Source organism: Balaenoptera acutorostrata, chromosome 11 (genome assembly GCF_949987535.1).
Source record: "Balaenoptera acutorostrata chromosome 11, mBalAcu1.1, whole genome shotgun sequence".
Classification (NCBI taxonomy): Eukaryota; Metazoa; Chordata; class Mammalia; order Artiodactyla; family Balaenopteridae; genus Balaenoptera; species Balaenoptera acutorostrata.
Window position 1 is genome coordinate 9238383 of NC_080074.1, and position 24436 is coordinate 9262818.

Here is a 24436-nt window from a genome sequence, read left to right on the forward strand (position 1 = left end):
CCCAACACCACTGTAGGTTAATTTCTTGGCTTGGGGTTTTCTGGACCACTGATCTCACAAATTAGAACCCCAAATGCTAGCGAAGTTCAGGCTAAATTGACGCTTTCTCAGGAAGGAATCTTTTTATCGTCGTTCATTGCAGAGCCCCGGACAAATGAATGTCCTTGTTATCTTTCTTTGCCAGAAGGTTGGTTCTTATAGCCCACCCTTATGCTGAGGGTACCAACTTCGAGTGTCCCAGCTTGAGACAAGGATCTCACTTCCCACTCCCAAGCTCTCATGAGCTCTAGATAAGATAGTGTCTGCATTGCAGTTAAAACCAGAAGTTCTAGGCTCCTGTTAGCAAACGCCTCAGGGCATCCAAAGGTCAGCATTTGCTTCTTGTTCTGGTGTCAGCTCCCACATCATTACTGGCTCTCAGGAATTTCCCTTACTTTCTTGCCAACTTAGCTATGCATTGAATAAAGAAGTTTGTGGTAACTGAACCTGCATTTTTAGGTGTTATTATAGCAAGAGTGTCCCCCCAATGCCCAGGGGATCTGACTATAGCAGAAGAGATACTGTTCACCGAACCATTTCTTCTTCCTTTGGGGCTCACACCTAGACCACATCCCCAGCCCTCCTTGCAGCTAAGCATGGTGACATGTCCAGTGGGACCATTTCCAGGTCAGGCCCATGAAAACCTCCCACACGATCCACAGCGGCAGGTGGCAGAGCCACAGGATGGATGTGCCTGCATCCCTAATCACTGCTTGAAGGAGAACCGCCTACCATTTCAGATGTTAGATGAACAGGAAAAAAGCCCCTGGGACTTAGGGGTTTATCTGTGACAGCAGCTAGCGTTCCTTAACTAGTCCACTGGTCCACCATTTGCCGGAATTAAAGTCTCACTTAGAATTGTCCCACAGTTTAGTATCACCCACATAATCCTTTCACGCCTTAGGGGCTTCAAGGGTATTTATCTGGCCTGGCTCTCAGGAGGCAGGACAATGGGTCACAGAGCCTGAGGGGCTCACTGGAGTTGCAAATGGGATGATGGTTTGAGAAAGATCCCCCTTCCCTTCCCTTCCCCGCCTTGTCACCGCTCTGTGCCACGCCCTACGCTGGCCACTAAGTCCCAGGCACGGCCCTGCTCTTGAGGAGCTCCTGTGTATTGGGGACACAGATGCAGATACAGGCAAGCCTGGGGCAAGAAGATGATGGTTGTAGTGGACTGAGGGGCTGTGGTGACTCAGGCAGTGGCCCATTCAGACTGAGATTCCAGGGCCTGGCTGGGCAGCACCTGTCACAGGGACCCCGTGGTCCAGGTCACTGGAGACAGAGAATCAGGCGGGCCTTTCCCTGATCCAAGCAGGCAAGATTCCAGAGGGCAGCACGGCCTGCCTGGCAGGGAGGGGCCCGGGCATGCTCTGGAGGTAGACACGTGGCCCAGAGCCAACAGGACTTCGAGGCCACCCTGGGCAGGAAAACCTCGTTTCCACAGCCCTTAATGACACCTTGCTTGGTCAGCTGGCAACATTGTCGAGATAGCGCCTACAGTGAGACATCAGGCCAGGGGATGGGGCTACTGGACCCCATCTGGACCCCAGTAGATCATGGACCCCATGGGCTACTGGACGGCTCACAGCCTAGAGGGACAAGGAAGGGCCCCCCGCTGGGAACCAACACTCCCCCCCTCCTCTGCCCCTCCCAGCTGCTGGTAACAGCAGTGTCCATAGCCCCCCAGCCAATAAGAACACAAGTCAATTTTATGTGTCAACCTGGCTGGGCCATGGTGCCCAGACGCTTGGTCAAACACTATGTAGGTGTTGCTCTGCAGGTACTTTGTGGGTGTGATGACATTTCCAATCGGCTGACTTTGAGTAAAGGAGCTGGCCCTCCATGATGCGGGTGGCCCCATCCAATCCGTTAAAGGCCTTAAGAGCAAAAACTGAGGCTTTCCAGAGAAAAAAGGATTCTGCCTCAGGATTGGAACACGGACGTCCTGCCTGAGTTTTCACCTGCCCTTGGGATTTGGGATTTGCCACCTCCCACAGTCATGCAAGCTGATTTCTTAAAATCAGTCTCTCAATTCCCCTCTCTTTCTCTCTCTCCCCTGCCTCTCGGCCTTCTCAGCCAAACCACAGTCTCGAGAGCTTCCTGTGCACCAAACACAGAGGGGTAGCCCTTGTCTTTCAGTTCCTGGTGGGTCTCGCAGGGGATTCAGACTCATATACGATGCCAACCCTGACATATCCCAGAGGATGGGATCCCAGCCAGAGGTTCGGGGAAGATGGCCCAGTCTGGGAAAAGCCTTGAGGGACAGGCTGAGAATTCTGCACTTTGCTCTGGAATGTCGTGCCGGCCTCCCCACATCCACCCTGGGCCTGAGTCCCACACACCCAAAATAAAATGTCTGAGCGCACCCCACACCTGGGGAATTGCCGGAACGGGAGGGGGTGACGGCAGGGATGGCCCGGCCTGGCCTCACTCCCAGAAGCGTTTAGCAGACAGAGGAGCCCCGCATACCCGCACCGGGGCTGCAAACTTGCCTCAGGAGATCGATGGTCACTGGGCTGCACCTGCTCAGCGTTCACTCCACGGCCACAGGGAGGCCAGGCTCCTGGGAAACAAAGTACCACTTAAACACCCATCATCTCCTACTCCCCTCCCATCCCGAGCTCCACAGGTCATAAATTCCAGAGGGAAGAGGAGGCCGGCACTGGGGGCTGCAGTCACGACCCAGCTGCATCTGTTGCTGCAGGTGAAGGCCCCGTGGGAATGGGGTGCAAAGGGTCGCCATCAGCCCAGGGCATCCCTGTCAACCCCCCACATATCCTGCAGCCTGGGCCAGCCCTCTGACCGTGATGGGGACTATTTTGGTCACTGCCCTGCATTCCAGAGAAAAATGCTCCTCCTCTGCTCCTTCCTTCTCTGGTTACCCCACCTTCGAGTAGAGCCTCTGGGATTTTAGGGTTAAAGAGCAGTGGGAAAGCTATGAACACAGGTGAACCCAGTAATTAGCTGTTAAGAATACTCAGAAGGGGGGCTTCCCTGGTGGCACAGTGGTTGAGAATCTGCCTGCCAATGCAGGGGACACGGGTTCGAGCCCTGGTCTGGGAAGATCCCACATGCCGCGGAGCAACTAGGCCTGTGAGCCACAATTGCTGAGCCTGCGCGTCTGGAGCCTGTGCTCCGCAACAAGAGAGGCCGCGACAGTGAGAGGCCCGCGCACCGTGATGAAGAGTGGCCCCCGCTTGCCGCAACTAGAGAAAGCCCTCGCACAGAAACGGAGACCCAACACAGCCATAAATAAATAAATTAATTAAAAGAAAAAAAAAAAGGGCACAAGGAAATCTTTAAAAAAAAAAGAATACTCAGAAGGGACTTCCCTGGTGGCGCAGTGGTTAAGAATCTGCCTGCCAATGCAGGGGACATGGGTTTGAGCCCTGGTCCAGGAAGATCCCACATGCCGTGGAGCAACTACGCCCATGCGCCACAACTACTGAGCCTGTGCTCCAGAGCCCGCAAGCCACAACTACTGAGCCTGTGAGCCACAACTACTGAAGCCTGTGCGCCTAGAGCCCGTTCTCCGCAACAAGAGAAGCCACCACAATGAGAAGCCAGCGCACCGCAATGAAGAGTAGCCCCCCTGCTCGCCACAACTAGAGAAAGCCTGCACGCAGCAACAAAGACCCAACACAGCCAAAAGTAAATTAATTAATTAATTAATTAATTAATTTTAAAAAAAAGAATACTCAGAAGCCCACAGACCACTGGGAAGTGTAGTTCATTTTCACTTACATCTTAAACCCTGTGGATCCAGCTGGCAATAACACAGACCTCGGTGCCGGCTGGTAAGAGCTGGAATCCCGGTGCTGCCCCCGACTGGTGGAGGGCCCTGGGCTGGTCCCTTCACCTTTCTGAGCCTCCATCTCCTTGTCCACAGATGTGGGGATAATAACATCCTCTTCACCAGGCTGCCATGAGGGTGAAGGGCCGCAAGGAAGTGCTCAGCTGGCATCCGGAGCTCTGTGCCCAGACCCCCAGTTCCACCTCTGTCCCTGCTTGCAGAAGCTTGTGGGGACACGGGACATGTAACAACTAACACGATTCCAGGGTGAGAGGCAGGTGGGGGGGTCAGAGAAGGCGGGGAGGGATTTCAGGTGGGGAAGAGCGTGGGGAAAGCCCAAGACAAAACGTGGGCTTTGTAGGCATTTGAGGGGCGTTTCCTGTGCCCCTTGATACTTTCAGAAGTAGGGGCTTGGAGGCTTCGTCTCAGGCCAGGGCTCCAGATGGACCAAGCGGCCTCCCTCCTTGTGAAGGGAGGGGCGGGGGTGAGGGCCCCGTGGAGCCCTGGGGCTATGAGGCCTCCTCACCTCTACAGCAAGTCGCGTCCCCTGTGGGATCTGACCACGTGGGAGTGAGGCCCCAGAAGCCCCCGGCCGAGTGTGGGAGCCGCAGAGGAGAGGAGGCCAGCCTCTAAGGAAGGATACGTCTCCCTGTCCTGAGCTACCTACTGTGCGCCGCCCCTGGTGGAGGAAGCAGGGCCACAGAGGTGAAGTTCATGCACTGAAGGGTCTCACAGTGCATTCCACAGCTTCTTGTGGCTACAACACGGAACCTGTGCGGAGCTGCCCTTGAGAAACATAGACACAGTGACCTGATCCCACCTGATGCAGCACTTTCCATCTCCACTTCAGAGACTAGGAAACTGAGGCCCAGAAGGACGTGACACCTCTAGACTGACACAGCTCAAACCTTCCGAGTACTCGGACCCGGGGAATTCCCAGCTCCGTGGCTTCCTCGCTGCATGACCCGGATGGAGGCACTCCCACGTGCCTTGGTTTCCCCATCTATAAACTGGGAGTCATCACTGCTTCCTGTGCACTGGCCCTAAGAATGAGATAACGCACGTGAAAGAGCCTCATCAGATGCCTAACATAATAAAACTTGATTAGAATTAGTATCCAGACCACAATGCTATTATTCTAATTTTCTCCCATTAAGTACTCTGTATTTGCTAAATGAGTGATTTTTTTTTAACATTTTATTATGAAAATTTCAAACACACAGAAAAGTTGAAAGACTTTTTAGTGAACACCCAGATACGATAACAGTAGAATTCTACCGTTTACATTTCGTAATACTTGCCTTATCAATATCCATCTATCAATCCATCTTATTTTTTGATGCATTTCAAAGTAAATTGATGATATCAGTCCAATTCCCCTTAAATGCTTCATAGTTAACTGTTTGAGAGGTGAAATTTACATACAATGAAATGCACAAACCTTAAAAGTCATTTGCATATAAACGTGTAACACAAACTTGTATCAGAATAAAAGACATGATTATCATCCCAGAAAGTTTCTTCGTGCCTCTTTTCAGGTAGTCCTGCCCCTACTCCAGGGAGGCAACCACTGTTCTCCACTATAGGTTTCCGCTATAGGTTAATCTTCCTGTTGTAAAATTTCACGTAATACAGGACATGATTTCATAACACAGTACAGTATGTACTTGTACCAGTTATCTGTGGCTGCATAACAAATTAGTCCAAAATTTAGCAGCTTAAAACAACAACACCTAAGATTTCACAGTTTCTGTGGGATGGGAACCTGGACACGGCTTAACTAGACCCTCTGGCTTGGGGCCCCCTAAGGCGGCAATCCACACACTGGCTGGGGCTGCAGTCTCATCTCCAGGCTCGGCTGAGGGAGGTCAGCTTCCAAGCTCACTGGAGTGGGGGTCGGCAGGATCAGTGCCTTGGAGGTTGTTGGACTCAGGGCCTCGTCCGCCCGGATATTGGCCTGAGAGTGGCATCTTTCAATCCCTCGTCACATGGGCCTCTCAAAGGGCAGCCCACAGCATGGCGGCCAGTTTCCATCAGAGCACGGAGGTAAAGGGTCAAGAGAGGGCAAGAATGATGGAAGCCAGACTTTTTGCCGACTGCTCTCAAAGTGACATCCTGGACTTCCCTGGTAGCGTAGTGGTTAAGAATCCGCCTGCCAATGCAGGGGACACGGGCTCAAGCCCTGGTCCAGGAAGATTCCACATGCCATGGAGCAATTAAGCCCTTGCACCACAACTACTGAGCCTGCACTTTAGAGCCCGCGAGCCACAACTCCTGAGCCCGCATGCCACAACTACTGAAGCCCATGCACCTAGAGCCCATGCTCCGCAACAAGAGAAGCCACCACAATGAGAAGCCTGGGCACCGCAACGAAGAGTGGCCCCCACTCACCGCAACTAGAGAAAGCTGCGTGCAGCAAGGTAGACTCAACACAGCCCAAAATTAATTAATTAATTAATTAATTAATTAAAAGAAGTGACATCCATCACTTTTGTCATATTCTATCCATTAGAAGGAAGTCACTAGGTCCAGCGCACACTCAAGGGGTGGGGACTATACAAGGGCATGAGTACCAGGGTCAGGGTCACTGAGAGCCATCTGAGAAGCTGCCACCACGGCACCCTTGGGCAAGACACCCAGGGCCTGCCCATCACCAGCTGGAACGGTTCTCCTGGCTGCTCTTTCTCCAAATGCCCCTCTGGCTCCCGGAGATGACCACAGTGACAGTGCCTGTGTCCCTTGCCGTGGCCTCCTGGGTAGGAAGATGCTCTTCTCCATGGTTGCAGGTGGCCTGGTTCTTGTCCCAAAGCTGACTGGGGCCTTGAGCTCCTGACCTTTGCCTCTCCGTCCTCCTGGAAGGAGCGTCTGGTGCGGAGCACCCCTTTGGGGAGCATGTAGCACGGGGTGCCCTGGGGTGGGGATGAGAACTCCCCCAGCTCTGCATTTAGCTCTCCTTTCCTTGGGGACGGTGCTGGCCATTTTCAGCACCAGCACGGCAGGCTGTCCCCTGATTTGCCCAAGAAGTGTGACCCTGGGCCATGGTCACTCAGTGGCAGGACAGGGACGCTGACCTAAGTGCCCGCCCCATCACCTGAGACACAGGAGGCGAGAGCGCACTCAAAATGCACCGTGTGAGGAGGAAAGAGCACAGAATCAGGTCCAGGCCGTGACTCAGCCCTCAACCCACATGGAGACCACAGCCCTCCCGCCACAGACTGTGAACACAGAGGGCCTGGGGTAGCCGCTTGGCCGGTGATGTGCTTTCTATTATTGCAGGCATGAGGGGGAAACGGGCAGGAAATCAGCAGAGAACCAGAGATGGAGGGAAATAGGACAAGACAGAGAGACAGAGATGGACAGAGACAGGCAGAGACGAGACACAGAGAGGGGCAGAGATGGAGGGAGAGCAGCAGAGAAGACAGAGGGACCAGGGCGTGAGGCTGGAAGGCCCACGCTAACGGGCTGAAATGCAGTGAACGGGGGTGTCGGCAACAGCACAGGGGGAGACCTTCCTCCCAGTGCCCTGCATCGCCCAGGGGGGACTCAGAAGCCTCATCCTCAGGAGCTTACATCTGGATCATAGCTGAGGAGACCCCAGGAGCTGCCAGCCTGGCCCCGGCGGGGCACAGGGACCCCAGGCAGCTGTTCGGGAGAAGATCAGACCCGACCCCTGGAAGAGGGCACAGCCGGGAGGGCACTGCAAACCCACACACACCGGACAGATGGACGGGTCAGTGCAACGTGTGTGGAGGGAGGCTTCCCGGTCCAGGAGCTCAGAGAGGCCCGAAATGCCACTTCTGTGTCCTCGGGGGTTGTCCCCACCCAGGGATTTGCCTCAGCGGTGTCCAGGCCTTAGAGACCCCTCCCCCTCCCCCCCACCCCAACCCCCGAGCTCGTGAGCCACGTGTGGCCCTGGGATGCTTCGGCCGGGCAGGTGCTCCACACGGCCACCCCTCCTGGAGTCAGACCCCAGTCCCGCCGGAGCAGAGCTCAGGACCCTCTGCTGGAGCAGCGGGGCAGTGCCCCCTCCCCACCCACCCCCCTCCTCCTTGCTGGGAGCTCTCTCCTCCTCCCTACCCGGACTCTCCAAGTTCTCCTTTGTGTTTTGGAAATAAAAGTCAGGAAGCCTTGAGCAGCACTCATCTAAGCCGCTCGCCTCCCCTGAGGCCAGGAGGCGGGAATGTGCTAAAAAGAGAGGACAGGAAACGAAGACGGGAAAGGAGAGGCAAAAATCTATAGATAATATATCCAAATATTAGCCAAGCCTCACACAAAAGCGAGGAGCGGAGGGGGCAGTAAAATGGTGCAGCTGCTGTGGAAAACAGCATAGCAGTTCCTCAAAAAATTTAACACAAGATTACTATACGATGCAGCGATTCCACCCCTAGATTTGTACCCAGGAGAAAGGAGAGATATTTGTGCACCCATGTTCACAGTAGCACTATTCACAACAGCCAGAGGTGGAAACAACCCAGATGTCCAACAGCAAATAAACAAAATGTGGTGTATCTGTACAATGGAATATTATTCAGCCTTTAAAAGGAAGGAAATTCTGACACACAGATGAGCCTTGAAGACATTATGCTCAGTGAAATAAGCCAGTCACAAGAAGACCAATACTGTATGATTCCACTTATATGAGCTACCTGGAGTGGTCACCTTCGTAGAAAGAAGAATGATGGGTGTCGGCAGCTGGGAGGAGGGGGAGGGGGAGTTGGGCACAGAGTTTCAGTTTGGAATGATGAAAAAATTCTGGAGATGGATGGTGGTGATGGTTGCACAACCTAGTGAATGTTAATGCCCCTGAACTGCACCTTTAAAAATGGTTATAATGAAAAGAGAAATGGTTAAAATGGTAAATTTTACGTTATGTATATTTTACCATACACACAAAAAATACAAAGCTAATTTTTTTTTAAAAAGTGAAGAGCTGATGTTACAGTGGAGGATTACTGGACTGAATGTCAATATTATGACATAGTATAAGTGTGTTTCATGTTTGGTAATTGCAATCATTGTTGCTTTTGTTGTGGTCATCCATGTACAATGCTTGGTGTCAGTCTATTTATCTCTTGTAAAAATAAAATACACTGTGTGTGTGTGGAAAAAAAAAAAAAAAAAAAAAGTGAAGAGCTGGGACTTCCCTGGTGGCGCAGTGGTTAAGAATCTGCCTGCCAATGCAGGAGACACGGGTTCGAGCCCTGGTCTGGGAGGATCCCACATGCCGTGGAGCAACTAGGCCTGTGAGCCTCAACTACTGAGCCTGCGCATCTGGAGCCTGTGCTCCGCAACAAGAGAGGTCGCGATAGTGAAAGGCCCGCGCACCGCGATGAAGAGTGGCCCCCGCTTGCCACAACTAGAGAAAGCCCTCGCACAGAAACGAAGATCCAACACAGCCAAAAATAAATAGATAAATTTATTAAAAAAAAATTAAAAAAAAAAAGTGAAGAGCTGATAGTCATCAGAGGGTGGAGACCACCTGGAGTTGCAGGAAGGTTTCTGTAGGCAGTGACACCCAAGTTGGGGCTTGAAGGCTGGGGAACAATGACCAAGTGAAGGGCAGGGAGGCGGCGGGGACATCATAGTGGTCGGAGGGTGAGGACCAGAGCACCAGCAGGCCTCCGGGCAGGGAGCCATGGAACAGGGTGGGGCAGGCAGAGGTGGGCTCAGAGGGCTCAGAGTGAGAACAGATTGCAAGGGCGAGACTGGCAGAGAGACTGCAAGCAGGCTTCCAGGAGGACCAGGGCAGGGTGGCGGGCCACTGGGCAGGGTGTGGGCCCCGCTCCACCGCTCTGGACCTGGCCAAGTCACCTCATCTCTCTGATAGGCTCGGCAGATTTAGCAATTAAGAATTTGAACTTAAAGAAAAGAATCTGAACTTCAGACAAACCACAGATAACTTTAGTGTAAGTATGTCCCCAGTATTGTATGGGACATACTTGCACTAAAAGATTATTCGTGGCTTATTTGATATTCAAATTTAACCGTGCGTCCTGGATTTTATCTGGCAGCCCGACTCTCTGAGGGGTGGCCAACGCATTTGCATGGCTGTCTACTTCTTGTCCTTCAGGCCATGGCTCAAATGACTCCTCCCCAGAGAGGCCTCCCCTGACCGCCCCTCCCCTCAATCACTCTCTGTCACATCACCTGGCCGTAGCCTTCTTGGCCCTCGCGGGCTCTAAAACAACCCCACTCATGTGTCTGTTTGCTGTCTATTTTCTGTCTCCCCCTCTGAGATGCAGACCCATCCATGCTGTATCCCCAGCACCTACCACAGGCCTAGCGCATAATAGGTGCTCAACAAACATCTATTGAAGGATGAAAGTGAGGAGCCATCAGGGAGGGGAGTGAGAAGATGTGGGTGACATTGGGGCACTGTGCACTTGCTGATTTTTCATACCTCACCCCTCCCGCTGGTGGCTTGTCCCCTCTCCTGTGAGGCTCAGGGCTGACTAGGGGACAGAGCTTCCCTGGGCCCAGCCCGCAGGTGGGGCCTGGAGGTCTGCACCGGCCCAGCCCAGCCTGGGCTGGCCGCCCCTCCCCACAGGACCAGTCTCCTATCCACAGACTCCTAGGGCAGCCCTGTTACCATGGCAATGGCAATCTGAGGTCACAGCACTGGAAACCAGAGGATGCTTCCCTCCTGGAACGCCACCTCTAAGTCAGAATCTAATTCTCACTACAGTCATAATAGTGGTTTTGCATAATCGTCCATATATTAGTACCTAATGTGCCAGTGTTTATTTGGTTAAAATTCATGAATTCAGGTCTAAATAAAAAGTGCTGATGGCCGAAGTTTTTTCTTCTCTTAAAATGTTCTTGGTTTTCTTTGTTTTTTTTTTTAAAGTCAGTCTCTCTCCTTGACAGCAGCTTGCTTTTAATCCCATTATAAACGGGTAAGGGAGAGGAAAACAAAGCACGGCTCTGCTCCCCAGGGCCCCCCACCCGCACTCCAGCCTCAGCGGCAGAGCTGGACGCTAGCTCCCTGGAAGGGGCGGTGCGGGTCACCGTCACCCCTGGCATTGCCTCCCTGTGTGACCTGGCACGTGCCATGCCGCCTCTCTGGGCCTCAGTTTCCTCAGGTAGAGAAATGAGGGAAGGGCTTAGTTAGTCTTGAAAATCCCTTCTGCTTCCAAAACATAGACATGTAGCTGACATGTGCTGAGGCTCAACCAGGCACCAGGCTCTGGGCTGGGGGAGGGACCGTGGTTGCAGTCCTCCTACTGACGCAGTGTGATGGGGGCTCAGGAAACAGACGAGGACATGGGGGAAAAGCGTTGGTGTGGAGGAGAAGTGGAAGCTGGGGGGCAAAGACATGGGGCAGCCAGGAAGCCTTCCTGGAGGAAGTGACATTTGAGCTGAGGCCTGAAGTGATAAGTAAGAGTTAGCCAAGGGATGGGGAGAAAAGGAACAGGGGAGTCTAGTGGGTGGGCCTCGTCCTATAGGACACTGGGGAAGAGGCGTGGGGTCAGCAGCACACTGATGGTCTGCAGAGCGAGAGAGACTGACGAGGCCTGGAAAGGGTGAAGAGGAGGGGCCTGGCCCCAAGGCTCCTGTGAGAACCAGGAGGAAGGGACAGCCTGGGGGCTGGGAGGGAGGAGAGCGTTCCAGAAGGAGGGATGGTCCTAGTGACAGCTGCCTCCACAGGGCTCAGCAGGGTGAGCTGCGGGGCTGAGGGACATGGCCCTGGGGGTCAGCAGGGAGGGTTGGGAGGGGATGAACGTTTTTGGATGAGGAGGAGCTTGGGTCGGGAAGCAGGAGGGAAGCAAGTGTGAGGTGGGCCTGATTCAGGCCTGGGTCCCTGTTAAGGGAGGAGTCGAGGCTGGGACCCAGACTTCCAGGGAGGGATAGGTGTTGGGGGACAGCGATCTAGAGATTTTGGACACGTGGAGTCCAGCAGGTCTGCCTCAAGGGGCTGGGAGAGGAGGGGCTGAAGCAGGGGGTCTCCCCAGGGAACCAGGGCTTGCTGCACCCTTCGGCCATGAGATCCTAGGCTGGGCAGCCAGACCAGGTCTCACAGGTGAAGAATGAGGCTCAGGCTGGGGCCTGGACCTGCACTTGGCCTGCTCTGTGGACAGCCTGCCTTGCCTCAGTTTCCTCAGCTGCAAATGAGGGTAACAGCCCTCTCTGGACGGAGGCAGGCCCGTGGCCGGTACACGTGCACACGGTGCGTGCACAGCAGCCCTCACCAGGGGTCGCCTCTCTCCCTGCCCCCACTGCTCTATCTACCGTGAGGCCGATGCCCAGGTAGAAAGGCCTTGGAAGGGCTCCCCTCTAGACACCCCGAGCAGGGAAAACGTGGTACTCCGAGCAGCAGGGCTGGCAGCTGGGAGCGTCCATGTGGGTACCATGCAGAGGGGCCTTGACAGCTGCAGTGATTTCCCTGTTATCTCCCAGAGCTGCAGGGGCCGCCAGAAGGGGATCACAGAGCAGAAACGGGGAAAGCAGGGGCGAGCGGACAGGATCACGCAGGGCCAGGGTTACAGGCCTGTCTGTGGGGTGGCCTCCGCTCACCTTGTTCTCCAGAGTGGGCGGGGCCTCTGAGAGGGAGGTGCAGTGTTGGAGGTCACACGCGATATCCCCGTGTCCCCGCCTTGGCCATGCCGAGACCCCGGTCAGCCCCTGAGGAAAGACAGCACACACTGGGGGGGTGGGAGGCCCAGAAAAGGCTGGTGAGGACCAGGCAGGCCCTCTAGCCACTAACTTGGCTATTCTCCTCCCACAGCTTGTTGACATCCAAGTGACCAGTCTCTGGACCTCTCTGGGCCCCTGGCCTTATCTGAAGGGCGGTGATGAGAGTCCCCTTCCCAGGGACGAAGCTGCAGGGAGCTTAGCCCGAGGCGAGGTTTTGCTGCATGCCCAGCCTTCATCCCCTCCTCCCAACAAGCGCACAGCGGTCCTCCTTGACAGTTCCTCCCTATCCTGCTCTCAGGCCATGATGCATGTAGGTCACCCCCATCCCTGGATCCCAGAGTTCAGACCTGGCCAATCAGAGCATGGCACGTACCCCAGTCAACCTATGAGATTCCGTGAACTTTGCCAGACTGTCAGGGAGAGGAGCTCTCTTTCATCTGGGGATAGGCAGACAGGCCCAAAGCCTGGGCTGCTGGTGGCCACTAGGAGAGGAGGGAAGCAAACGCAGAAGGAAGCAGAGCCCAGAGGTGGAGAGAGACTCCATCCTAGCAACATAGTTGGAGCTCTTGATCCAACTGCACCTGAAGGCAACACTACCTCTGGACTTTTTAGCTACTTGAGCCACTAAGTTATTTCCTTCTTGTTTCTCAATTTCCTCCCTCCCTTCCTTTCCTCTCTTCTGGCTCTTTCTTTCTTTTATTCTCAATTTCATTTGAGTTGGGTTTTTGTCCTTTGAAGCCAGAACAGTCCTGAAAATACCTATAGTATGATTTCAGGAACAGTGCCAGATGAGTAGACTATTACTCTCTGTGACCCTCTCACCCAGGTCCAGCATCTCAGCTACAGAACCAGAGTGCGAGAGCCAGGCCCCGCTTCCTCCCCAGCCCAGCAGTCCCCAACCCATACCCCGGCCATGAGAGGACACTTTCAGGGGTGTCTCTAAGTCCCAGACACCCCAGGCCCCACAGCCTGGGCATGATGAACACATCACCACCCCACCCCCTAGGAAGCCCCCCAACTCTACACCCACCCCGCTGGAGAAAGAACAGCACAGACACATGGAGAAATTCTGAAATAAGCTTCTGGGTTTTATTCAAAACAGCACTGGTGGCAGCTGCCGCTTGGTTTCTCTATCCCGGGCCATCTGGGCCAGCAGGTACCAGCGCCATCAGCAACTAGGAGGGAAGTTTATTCACACCATAGAAACTGTACAGCGACTGGGAGTGCGATAGTCACAGCAGCAGGGCTGGGTAGAGGGCTTCCAGGAGGAGGCGGCCTCTGTCTCCTCCCTAAACCCCAGCACGGCCCGGGCTCTGCCAGGAACACTGATTATTGCACAGAGACAAAAAGAGTATGTGTATCTGGGCTAAACAGCGGCTTCTAAGACCCCAAGCCCTTACACAGCGCAGCAAAGGGGGCCAGAGGTGGCCCTGGAAACAGAAAGCTCCAGTGGGAAGATTTGGGGGGAAGACAGGCAGACAGGCTGATACTGTGCACACTTCGTCCACTTTTAGGGGGCTGCCTGGTGCAGGAGGAGGCCCAGCAGGGGACAGGAAAAGGGTTTGGCCGGGTAGACTATGCCCCATCTGGTCTTGGGTCCCTTTGTACAGGCGTTGAGGGGCCCACCAGCCACCACTCTGCAGAAGCCTGCAAACAGACAGCTTGGGGTGTCCAGCACCAGGGTCCCCACTCTCCGCAGGGCCAGGCCATGTGGGTTAGGGTAGGTTTGTGCTTTTGTGATGGACAGGCCACAGGATCAGGGAGGGCCGAGGGGCTATTCACCCAACCCTTAGCCATTTGGGCTTTTCCTGGCCAGCCAATCACAGCTTCCCTGGTCTCCCATCGCCTGTAGCTCCCAGGAAAAAGGCCAAGTGCCTGGGGTCAGCATTTGGGACCCTCCAGGAGCCAGCCCCATCTCCCACAACTCCCTCAGACAAAGCTTCTATCTTCCGTGTTCAGCTATTCCCACCTCCAGACACACCCTGCTCTGTCCAGCCCTTGCACCATTGCTCAGGCGATGCCTGGATCACTCTTCCCACGTGTCTGCTTGCTCTGGGGTCACTCAGTTCAGGGTAAAAGGATGGCTCTGTGTCAGACTCGCCCAGGATGTGTTCCCTGCCCAGCCACTTCTAACCCGGTGACACCAAGAAAGTCACTTCCCTGGTCTGTGCATGGGGCAGCAGTGCACACGGCTCAGGGCCACCGTGCAGAGTAAACAGGATGACACCTGAGCCCAGAAGACGGAAGCCACTGACCGGTGTCAGATGCCATCCCCTTGAACGCCAACCCACCCTCCACACACGGTCCTCTCAGGTCCCACTGGCCACCCTCCGGCCCCCAGCACACACATCCCTCCAGGAACACGCTGCTGGGCGCAGCCACTGTGCGCGTGGCCTCCCCTCCACCTCGATGGCTGGGGCCAGCGTGGCGCTGGGAGGGAGGGTGAGGTAGAGCCGGGCAGGCTACCCGTGCCCTCTTCTTCCCCAGACGAGCGAGCGCCCCCGCGATGAAACCATGGGCGTGGCAAACGCAGCCGGCGCAAGGCTCTCTGGAGCAGGCAGGCGGCTTGGGACTTGGGCCCGGCCTCCCTCACCAGCCAACAGGCCACCGGGGGCAGGAGGGGACGCGACCCCAGGCCCAGCCAACCTCCCACCCTGGAGGCTCCCGTCCTGGGAGGGAGCACAGCGTCTGGGGATCGCCTTGTGTGTCCTCATAGCGATCCCTCGAAGAGGACTGCCCACCACCACACTTCTGGGCGAGGAGAGGGAGGCTCCAGAAGCGCGGGGGCAGATCCGGGTCTCAACTCCCCCGCTGCCAAAAGAGGCCCGCGGCCAGGCTGTGCCTTCTGAATCCACCCGCTTTGAAACACAGGGTCACTGTTTCACATTCCAGGTACTCAGGTGCTGGCCCCCCAACGGCACCCTAGCCTCTTTGCAACCCAGGCCCCGGGGGATCCTGGGGTGGCCCCTTCACCTCCCTGGGCCTTGGTTTCCTCAGGTGTAAAGTGGGCCTGGCAACCCTTCCCCCCACCAGCTCTGGGGGAAAGGCTTTGCAGGCCACATTGCCCTCTCCCTGTGCATGATGCCCAGGCCCCAGGGGGCCCTATGCTGCCCAGAAGACACCCAGAGCCCGTCAAGCAGACCCTCCCCACAACTTGCAGCCCAGCCCAAAGCCAGACTCTTTAAGGTCAGGGTTTGGGAACAAGGTCAAGGGCTCCTCAGTGGGGCCCAGCTGAAGCCACTGAGATGATCTCACACAGGCAAAGGGCCTGGTTATTCCTGAAGCACAGTGGGTCCCAACTTGCAACCTTTCCCACCCCATGACCCCTGCGTGTCTGCAGACCATTCCACCACCACATCCCAACCTTCTTCAGACTGACTTCAAGTCCATTCACTGCTCAAAAACCTAGCCTTGACCTCAGCATTATGTCTGTGAAATCATGGGTTCAGTGTACTGTTTTTTTTCTAATAACTACTAAACTAAATGCATAACTAGTCAAATAAAAAAATACCTGTCCATGAACCCATTTGAGAAGCACTGCAGCTCTGGGAAAGTGGGGGTGATGGGTATGAAACAGAGACCCAGAGACAAGCAGCGGGAGGAGGAGGGAGGATGTGGTCTCCAGGTGCCAGGCTGGGCATCACCCCTGCTTAGAATCCTGTCAGATCTGCTTTACCCTGAACTCCATGGAGGGTGGGGAGAGGGGCAGCAGAGTAGCTCAGGGGATGGGGGGTTGTGAGGGGAGGGGGGGTACAACCTCCTGGAATGGCCGTGGCTCAGGGTCCACCTGGGGGGTAAAAGGCAATAAGTAACCAGCCACTGACTGCCCGAGTCCAGGAGCCCCAGGGCAGCCCGAGCAGCACAGACCAGGCGGGTTCCCTTGACCTCCAAGCATCTCATCTGCTTAACGCCTCCACCTTTCCTCCCCCTCCTGCAGCCTTGCTGCCCTCAGCCCCCTTGGGGCAAAGCCACCTGGGCCGGGGACCTCACCTGAGGCAGAGGCCCCTGCCCAGCCTCGGAGCCGCCCTTCCCCCCACCCCTGCCCTAAAAAAATACGACTACTCACCCCTGGTTTTTCTAAAGAAAGACATCTAACTGGTTGACTAAGAGAGTTTGTGTGTTCTAGGGCATCTACAAAAGACTGTCACAACAACTAGACGGTCGGGAACAAGACAGACACCCCAACACCTGGACGGGCGGGATCTTAGCAGCGTTTCTTCTTTAAAGGAAAAAAATGCACCCTGAATTCCACCTCTTCTTCTGGGCCTGTCTCCCCGGCCACGGGACCCTCGGAGGCCTGAGAGCCTTCTCCAAGCTACTCTCAGCCCAGGGGAGACACCAGAAATCACAGCTGCCAACGCCCGGGCAGGACCTTCTGCCCTGGAGTGGGTCTGGCCTGGGTCCCAAACATCAGGCCAAAGCCCCATCTGGGCCCGGACCCGCACTCCCCAACTTTAGCACTTTCTGGAAGTCATAAGCTCTCGGTAGAAAAAATAAATAAATATATATGTCTGTCTCTATATATGCATATGTATACACGTATATGCACGGGCAGGACCACGCTGAGCCCATCTGAGCCTCGGCAACCCGGACCCTGCTCCTCCCCCAGCCCCGGCGGCTCGGCGCGGCGCCCAGGTCGCGGACGAAGTATTGCTGTCTGCCCCTGGCTCCTGAGGTAAAGAAGGTGAGACGGGGCGGGCGGGCGGCGGCCCTCATCTCCTCCCCTGGCTCGCGGCGTCCCCGGGCTGTGGCTCGCCCGGCGGCGGCTGCGGCTCGGGCGCCCAGGGGCCCCGGGGGGCGGCCGGATCGGCCTGGCACGGCGGGTCCTTGCGGCGCTCGGCGGCCCAGGAGGGGCTGCGGGCCAGGCCTCGGGGCCGGGCGGCGCTGGGGCGGCCGGGGCCGGCGGCCAGGCTGCTGGTACTGCTGAACCTGCGCGCGGGCGGGAGGCCGGGCGGCGGGGGCGGCGGCCCGAAGAGGGAGGTGAGCGAAAGGCTGCTGAGCGTCTCCGAGTGCTCGCTGCCCGCGCCCCCGCCGCCCCCGTCGGCCCGGCCGCCCGCGCCCTCGTCGTCCGACGGGTCCATGGAGTCGTGCTGGGTGCAGCCCGGGCTGGTGGAGCCCCCGCTGCTGTGGCTGCGCTGATGCGCCCGCAGGCCGCGCAGGCTGAACGGGCCCCGGCCCCGCAGGCTCGGGCGACGGCGGGCGGCTGGCGACGGGCCGGCGCGGAGCCCCGGGGCGGGCGCGGGCGGCCCCAGGGCGCGCCGCGGGCTGTCGCTCAGGGTCAGGCTGTCCTCCAGTGTGGTCTGCAGGCTGCCCGCCGAGCTGCTGCGGCTGCCCTCCAGAGACATGTTGCTCCCCGTGGCCTGCGGGGAGGTCACAGGGGCTGGGGGACCGCCCGGTGTCCGCAGCCCGCCCCTCCCGGTGACACGCGGGCACGCCCAGCCCTCCTTCCAAGCCCTCAGGAACTCCCTCGGATCACACGCGCCATCCCAGGCTTCCCCTTCGCCCTACCACCACCTGTCTGAGCTCCTGGGTGGCCCTCCGACCCGGCCCCCTGCCCGACCCCACTCCCTGACCCTCGGGGACAGTCGGCGTCATCCTTCTCGGACCCCATCAGACCCTGGCCCCTGGTGGCGGCAGCGTAGGCTCCGGGCTCACTGGGGGTAAAAGCCCTTGGGCCCCACCCCACCCCTCTGGGACCTCACGTCCCACCACCCTCCCCCTTGCTCACCGGGGTCCTCCCGGCCCAGCCACACTCCCCTACCCCCACCCGCACCTCTGCTCTGGCTGCCGCCTGGAAAGTTCTTCCCGGCTGATACCCAGCCGCTTCACCCCTCACAGCCTTCCCAGCCCCTCCGCGCCCCCGCTCCCTGCACAGCGTTCCTCCTGGCCCGTATCACTATCAAAGAGACTGTAATTTCCATGCATTTCTTTTGGTGTATCTTCTCTCCTCCCACATCCCTGCAACGCACTAAACACTAAACTGTAAACCCCAGGAGGCAGGGATTCTGTCATTGTGCTGCCCGCTGTAGCCTCCAAGCCTAGCACACAGCCAGGCGCGCAGCTGGGGTCCGCAGTCACCAAGCAAGCAAACGACTGCCAGGGCCCTGGGCCCCGCCCTCCCTCCGCTGCAGGGTGCCTCTCCCGGAGACCTGGTCCCTTCCCCCAGCACCCGCCCACAGAAGAGGGACCTCACGTCCGCTGACCCTAATCACACCCCAACCCCCTCAGAGCTCCACCCCACCCCCTGCAAAGCCTCCCAACGCCCCCTCCTCCCCATCCCCTCAAGCTAGAGCCCATGACCTTCCTTCAGGGCACCCCCCCGGCCTGGGCCCACCCCACACTCTTCTGTGCCCAGATGCCCTAGGACCGGGCCCTGCCCACTTTATCAGCCTCTAGGGCCACCTCCTCTCTCAAGTCTCAGCACTACCCCCTCACTTTCCCAAGTGCCCCCAGCACTGCCGTGCCCCGTGCCTTTGGCTGGGCCCATCCCCTCCTCCTCCACCTTGGACTCAAGGGCCCCCCTCAGATGTCCCCTGACAGGGGCGCTCTCAGAGCTGGGAGGTGCTGTACCTGCTGAAGGAGGGCGCAGTTGACGCTGGGCAACCGCAGGGACGCCCAGGAGCCCTGCAGGGCGATCTTGGGGAGTGTCCCGGCACCAGCGCGCTTCTCCTGTCCCTTCTGGCTGGCGGCCACAGCAGGGTGGAAGAACTCGGCAGGCATGGGCAGGAGTGGGCTGGAGGCATCCGGGGAGAAGCGGCTCGGGGGCGCTGCTGCGGGGGGAGAAGAGGGGGCTGGGGAGCAGGCTCAGGCCCCTGAGGGTGGCTGGCAGGAAGGGGCCACCTAACAAACTGGCTGTGAGACCGTGGGCTCCCTCTCTGAGCCTCGGTGTCCCCTTTGTGAAAGCAAGAGAGGAACCCCGAGCCTGCCCGTGTGAGTCCTGGGAGGGTGGGCACTAGGCAAAGGCACAGGTTCTGGAGCCAAGCAGACCCAGGCTCAAGGCCCCCTGGGTTCCTTCCTCTGTGAAATGCGGACCAGCTGCCCACCTCGAGGAGTGGAGAGAAGGCTGTAAGAGCAAGAGGCAGCTGTGGAGCTCCCAGCCCCGTGCAGAGCAGTGCTCTCTATGACAGTCACCCCCCCAGGTCCTGACACCCAGGAGGTCTGGCCAGGCTTGGGGCCCCCCCTAGGACAGCAGGCAGGATGGCAGAGCAGACAGAGTGCTGGGGATGGAGAGGGGCAAGGAGAGGGCGAGGGGGAAATGAGAGCTGGGGCCGGTCTGCGGGGGCAACCTCTGTCCACGGTCCCCTCAGTGCCTTCCAGGATGAAGATGGAAGCTTGAATGTCCCCAGGTAGGGGGATTCCTAATGTATGTCTTATTATTTAAGAAAAATGCTAATGAATGGTTAGGTAAAGAAGATGGGATTTCGTTGGATCAGAATGGCTCTTGGGTCCTGTGCCCCAATTTTTGGTTCAGGAAGTCTGGGGTCTTGGCCCCTCAGCCATCATGTCCAGTCCAGAGGCCGTCAGCTTTAGGGAAGGTCCTCGGAAGTCACTCCACCCCCAGCTCCTGGAAAGCGCTCAAGGCCAGGCCCCCCAGAATAGTACTTGGGGTGCGCTCAGGGTCTGGGGGCCCCTCTTCTGCTGAGCTCACCCCTCTGCCCCCTTCCCCAGCCAGTGCTGTGAAGCCAGATCCCATCACCCTCCAAGGGGACTGGAGGTGAAGGTAAGTCCGTGATGGACCAGTCAACTGAGTCCTCCATCCTCCCGCCCAGAGCCCAGCCACAAGCCCAAAGCGCTAACAGAGGATGCTGAGGGCGGGGCTTTGTATGAAAGGGCTGTTGAGGACAACAGGCTTTCTGTTGTTCTGCATCACCTTGTGTGACGATCTGTGGGATAAACACCTCTCGAATTCAGCTCTAGGAAAACCCTTCAATAATTAGGCACCTTTCGTTCTGCTTGATGAGCTGTGTGCCAACGTGTTTCCTCTTTCACCACAGCTCCTGGGACACTCAGCGTGAATCTTCCACTAGCCTAGACTTCTGGTATAATTATGATCTCATTTCTCTGTATTGTTTGGCTCCTGATCTTCTGTCATTGTTCTATCAGGCCTGATATTCCTATCTTTTATTATCAGTTATCCATCTGCTTCTTTCTGGACTCAATATAATAGTCTAGGCAAAAATACCAAGGAAAAAACTCAGCCCGCCCCCTCTGAAGCCAACACCCGAGATCAGGGCTGTGGGGAGCTGACGGGGGCTCCCACCCCTCACCTTGGCTGCTCTCGTGTTTCAGCCAGGACCGGACGGGGTTGAATGGGATCGACTCCATCTCACACAGGAAGTTCTCCGGGCCCGACGAGACGGCCGTGTTGGATAAGGGGAAGAAGCATTCACCCAGGTCCCCTACCCGCATCGGCTCAGGCAGGTCCGGCTCACCCTACAGGAAAAGGGAGGTGAAAGGGGCAGGATGGTGGAGGGGGGACAGCCTGCCACAGCTGCTTTCATGGCCCTGCTCTTCAGCCCTTTGCTTGGTCGCTCTCACTGCCTGGGAAGGCCTTCTCGCCTCCGCCACCTGGCCAGCCATCATCATCTTCCAAATCCTGGGTGAAAGGGCCCCGCCTCCAGGAAGCCCTCTCTGATGTCCCAGGCAGGTAGCAGTTTCCCACTTACTCCCCTCATGACTCTGAGATCCTTGAGGGTCTTCCTTGTCTCTGTAGCCAAGTGCCCAGTTCAGACCCTGGCCAGTAAAAAAGCCAAGTCTAGGCGGTTAAAGGCACCAGAAGATTGGCCAAGAGGCTGCAGGGCCTCCCTGTGAGCATGACCCTGGGCAGGTCCCTTCCTGTGGCTGAGTCTCCGTTCTCACAGCCATAAACGAGAGAGTAACCCCTCCTTCTGGGGCCTGGCACCCAGAAGCTGCCAGCCTTCCTTCCTGGCACTCCCGGGGCCCTAACCCTTCTCAACCCTGCAGCCCAAGGCGACCTCTGCACAGTAAGCTCCTCAAAAGCTGCCTCAATGCCCCCTCCAAGGCAGATGAGCCCCCTACGAACTGTTCTTTGAGTCCTAATAAAACAGCACCCATCTAAGCCCAACGAGGCCCTAGAAACTGTGCACCCCAACATCCTGTGTGGAAAACAGTGCAGGAGATACAGGAAGGGGCTGGGGATGGGTGGCAGGAGCTGTAGGAGCTGTCAGCTGTCAGGGAGGGGACAGGGGGGCAGGGAGGGGCTGGGAAGATCCACTCCCCCCATCCCAGCCTTCCTGGAGCTGATGGAGGACAGCCCTGGGGGGCAGTGGTGCCAAACCCACGCTGCTCCAGGAGTCAGGGGTCAGGGGGACCGAGGCTCTCTTAGGGCAGGGCCACTGCACCCCAACCTCAGGCCAGGGGCTCCCTCTCTCATCCCCGAGCTGGGGCAAGAACGACTTGGCCTTGAGGTCACAAGCCAGGTGGCAGACCTCCCCTGCCCGGGTCTGCAGGATCAACACAGTGGCCCCTCCAGCCCTCCTGGCCTCCTCAGACTGACCACCTCGAGGGCAGAGGTTGGGGACCAGCCCCAGGGCTGGCTTCCCTGCTCTGCCTTGCCCGGCTGTGTGACAGGACAAGCTAGCTCACTTCTCAGAGCTCTCATGTCCTCACACGTGAAATGGAGGCACATTATCCCTGCCGCACAGAGCTGGGGAATGGACACACTGAGTGCAAGTAAAGTCTGGCACACAGTAGGTGCTTGCACCTGTTTCAACTCTTCAGCCTTACGGCCCCCTTGTAAGTTTGGTCCGCCAGGGACAACTCCCATTAAATAGATCAAAAACATCCAAGGCTACAGTGAGCGGCCAAGGCCACTTGGATGCTATGATTGGAGCCCTGGCTGGCCTCGTTGCTGTGTGACTTCAGGTAAATCACTCCACCTCTCTGTTCCCAGCCCTCATCTGATCAACAGGAGATGAGGGTCCAGCACACAGTGGGTGCCACTTAAATGGTGAGCCAGGAAGGAGCAGCGTTCTGGCACAGCAGGCAGAGGCCAGGCTCAAGGACAGATCCGCCTGCCCAGGAGCCCACTGGGCGCTCACCTTGCTGTCTCTGGGGCCGGGTGGGCAGGCTGCGGGATCCTCCAGACTCAGGTCATCGCCAAGCAGGATGGACGAGGACCTGTCTGAGTTCAGGGAGAAGGCCTCTGTCTCGGCCAGCTGCACCTGCAGGGAGAGGCGGCAGCGTCAGATCACCCCTGGGGCTGGGATGGGGCAGTCTGGTCCTCCAGAAAGATGCAGGGCAGGGGTCAGAGAGAACCAGAGATCTGAGCATGGACAACATGTCCACCCTGTGAAGGGACCCAGCCTGGGCAGCGGGTGGGAGACGACACGAGGGTGTCACAGCCAGCAGAGTGCCAGGTCTGGGCTGGGCTGGAGAGCAGGTGAGCTGCCGTGAGCTGTGAACCAAAGCTGGTCTGCTTGCCCCCAGGCCGAGTGCCACTCGAGGCTGGCTGGGTCTGACTCACCCGTGGCCCTGTGCAGGCTACCCGCATGTGCAGAGGTGTTTGCAAGCCCGGAGGACCCTGGGGAATTTGAAGCCACTTCAGGCTAGGGGGGTTCCCAGGGGCTGGAACACCCCTGGGGAGGAGCTCAGGGCCCCACTGGGGAGAGGGGAGAGGGCCCGCCTGAGCCCGCACAAGACAGGCCCAAGGCCACTGGACGCCCTGGGATGCCCATCCGGGAAACTCCGCCTGGAGTTTGTCACAGAAAAGGCAAACTGCACCAGAGGTGACACACGGGCTTCCTGCTGGCCCCAGCAGCCCACCACCAAGGTGGGCCCTGTCTGAGCACCCACTGTGTACAGACACAGAGAGGGGCCTCGCAGCTCCTGAGGCCACGCCACAGGCCTGCACTGAGCGGAGGGACAGGCCAGCCCGGGCTCGGGGAGGCAGGTCTGCCACAGCCCCCCGGGCAGCGTCGGCCAAGTCGGGCCAGCCAGGCCTCCGCCCAGAGCCGCTTTCCCCTCCGGCTGGCCCCCCACCCCGAGGCCCCAGCTCCCTCCGGGCTGCCACTACCTCCTGCTTGTCGTGGTGACACTTCTCGCAGCCGGCCGGCGAGGAGTAGTGGTGGAAGATGGAGCCGGACAGGTTGTCGATGATGGTCAGCTCCCCCTCCAAGGAGTCCTTGATGATTAAAGAGACGCTGTCCAGCCACAGGTTCTCCTAGGCGGACGGGGCGGGGTGGGGACAGGCGGGATTATCGGCCGGGTCGGGACGGCGGGGTGGGTGGGCACAGCTGCCCTCCTGGTTCTCTGCCCGTGGCCTGGGCCCGACCCCTCATCACAGGGTCGCCCCATCAGTGGAGCTGAGCGAGTGGGGCCCGAAACGACAGAGCTTTCTGCCCGAGGCCCCCGGCCCAGCTGCCCTCCCGGCCCTCGGCGACCCCGCTGCCCTCTCCAGGCCCCGCCCACCTGGGCTGGCGAGTAGCAGTTTCGGATCAGGCGGCCCTCGGCGTCGCCCGCGCTACCCGCCCCTCCTGGCCTGCGGCCAGGCACGTGCGCCCCCGGGGAGCCGGCGGGTGGCCTCGGGCCGGGGCCCAGGCTGTGGGCCATCTCCAGCTCGAGCTCGGCGTCCATCTCGGCGTCCTCCTGGGCTTCCTTGTTGCTGTCGTCCAGGTGCTTCATGAGCACGGCCACCACCACGTTGATGAGCACGAACTGGGCCGTGAGCACGAAGCTGACGAAGTACAGCGGCGACACGAACTGCAGGCTGCTCAGGCAGCTGCGCTCGTCATGCGTGCAGTCCCGCAGCGTGTCCTGCGCCCGGCGGGGCGGGGAGGCAGTGGTGAGGCCCGGGGGCCTCCAGGCACAGGCCTCATCTCTGTCCTCACGAGCCCCTCCCCACCCAGTCCAGGCCAGACCGCGGGCCAGAGCTGGGGAGCCTGCGCTGGGTGATGGGCAGTGAGGCCAACACCGAGGGCCTGGCACCCGGAGGAGCAGTGCCCCGAGCCC

The 24436-nt window shown here is 58.1% G+C and overlaps 1 protein-coding gene across 7 annotated transcripts in view; it reads right to left on the reverse strand.

Annotated features, from left to right (window-relative positions):
• Nucleotides 1–13554: 13554 nt before the first annotated feature.
• CACNA1I (calcium voltage-gated channel subunit alpha1 I) overlaps nucleotides 13555–24436 on the reverse strand; it is a 118870-nt gene continuing 107988 nt past the window's right edge. For 3 of the 7 annotated variants that reach the window (XM_057557264.1, XM_057557265.1, XM_057557261.1), the window contains 6 exons: nucleotides 23897–24241; nucleotides 23502–23648; nucleotides 22528–22650; nucleotides 20734–20899; nucleotides 19037–19236; nucleotides 13555–17826 (listed from right to left, as the gene is read on the reverse strand). In XM_057557264.1, the coding sequence (XP_057413247.1) occupies nucleotides 17179–17826; nucleotides 19037–19236; nucleotides 20734–20899; nucleotides 22528–22650; nucleotides 23502–23648; nucleotides 23897–24241 (1629 nt within the window). In that variant the 3' untranslated portion in view covers nucleotides 13555–17178. The remainder of the gene's footprint in view (nucleotides 17827–19036; nucleotides 19237–20733; nucleotides 20900–22527; nucleotides 22651–23501; nucleotides 23649–23896; nucleotides 24242–24436) is intronic. The other 4 variants (XM_057557263.1, XM_057557262.1, XM_057557267.1 and 1 more) reach the window with 4 other exon arrangements.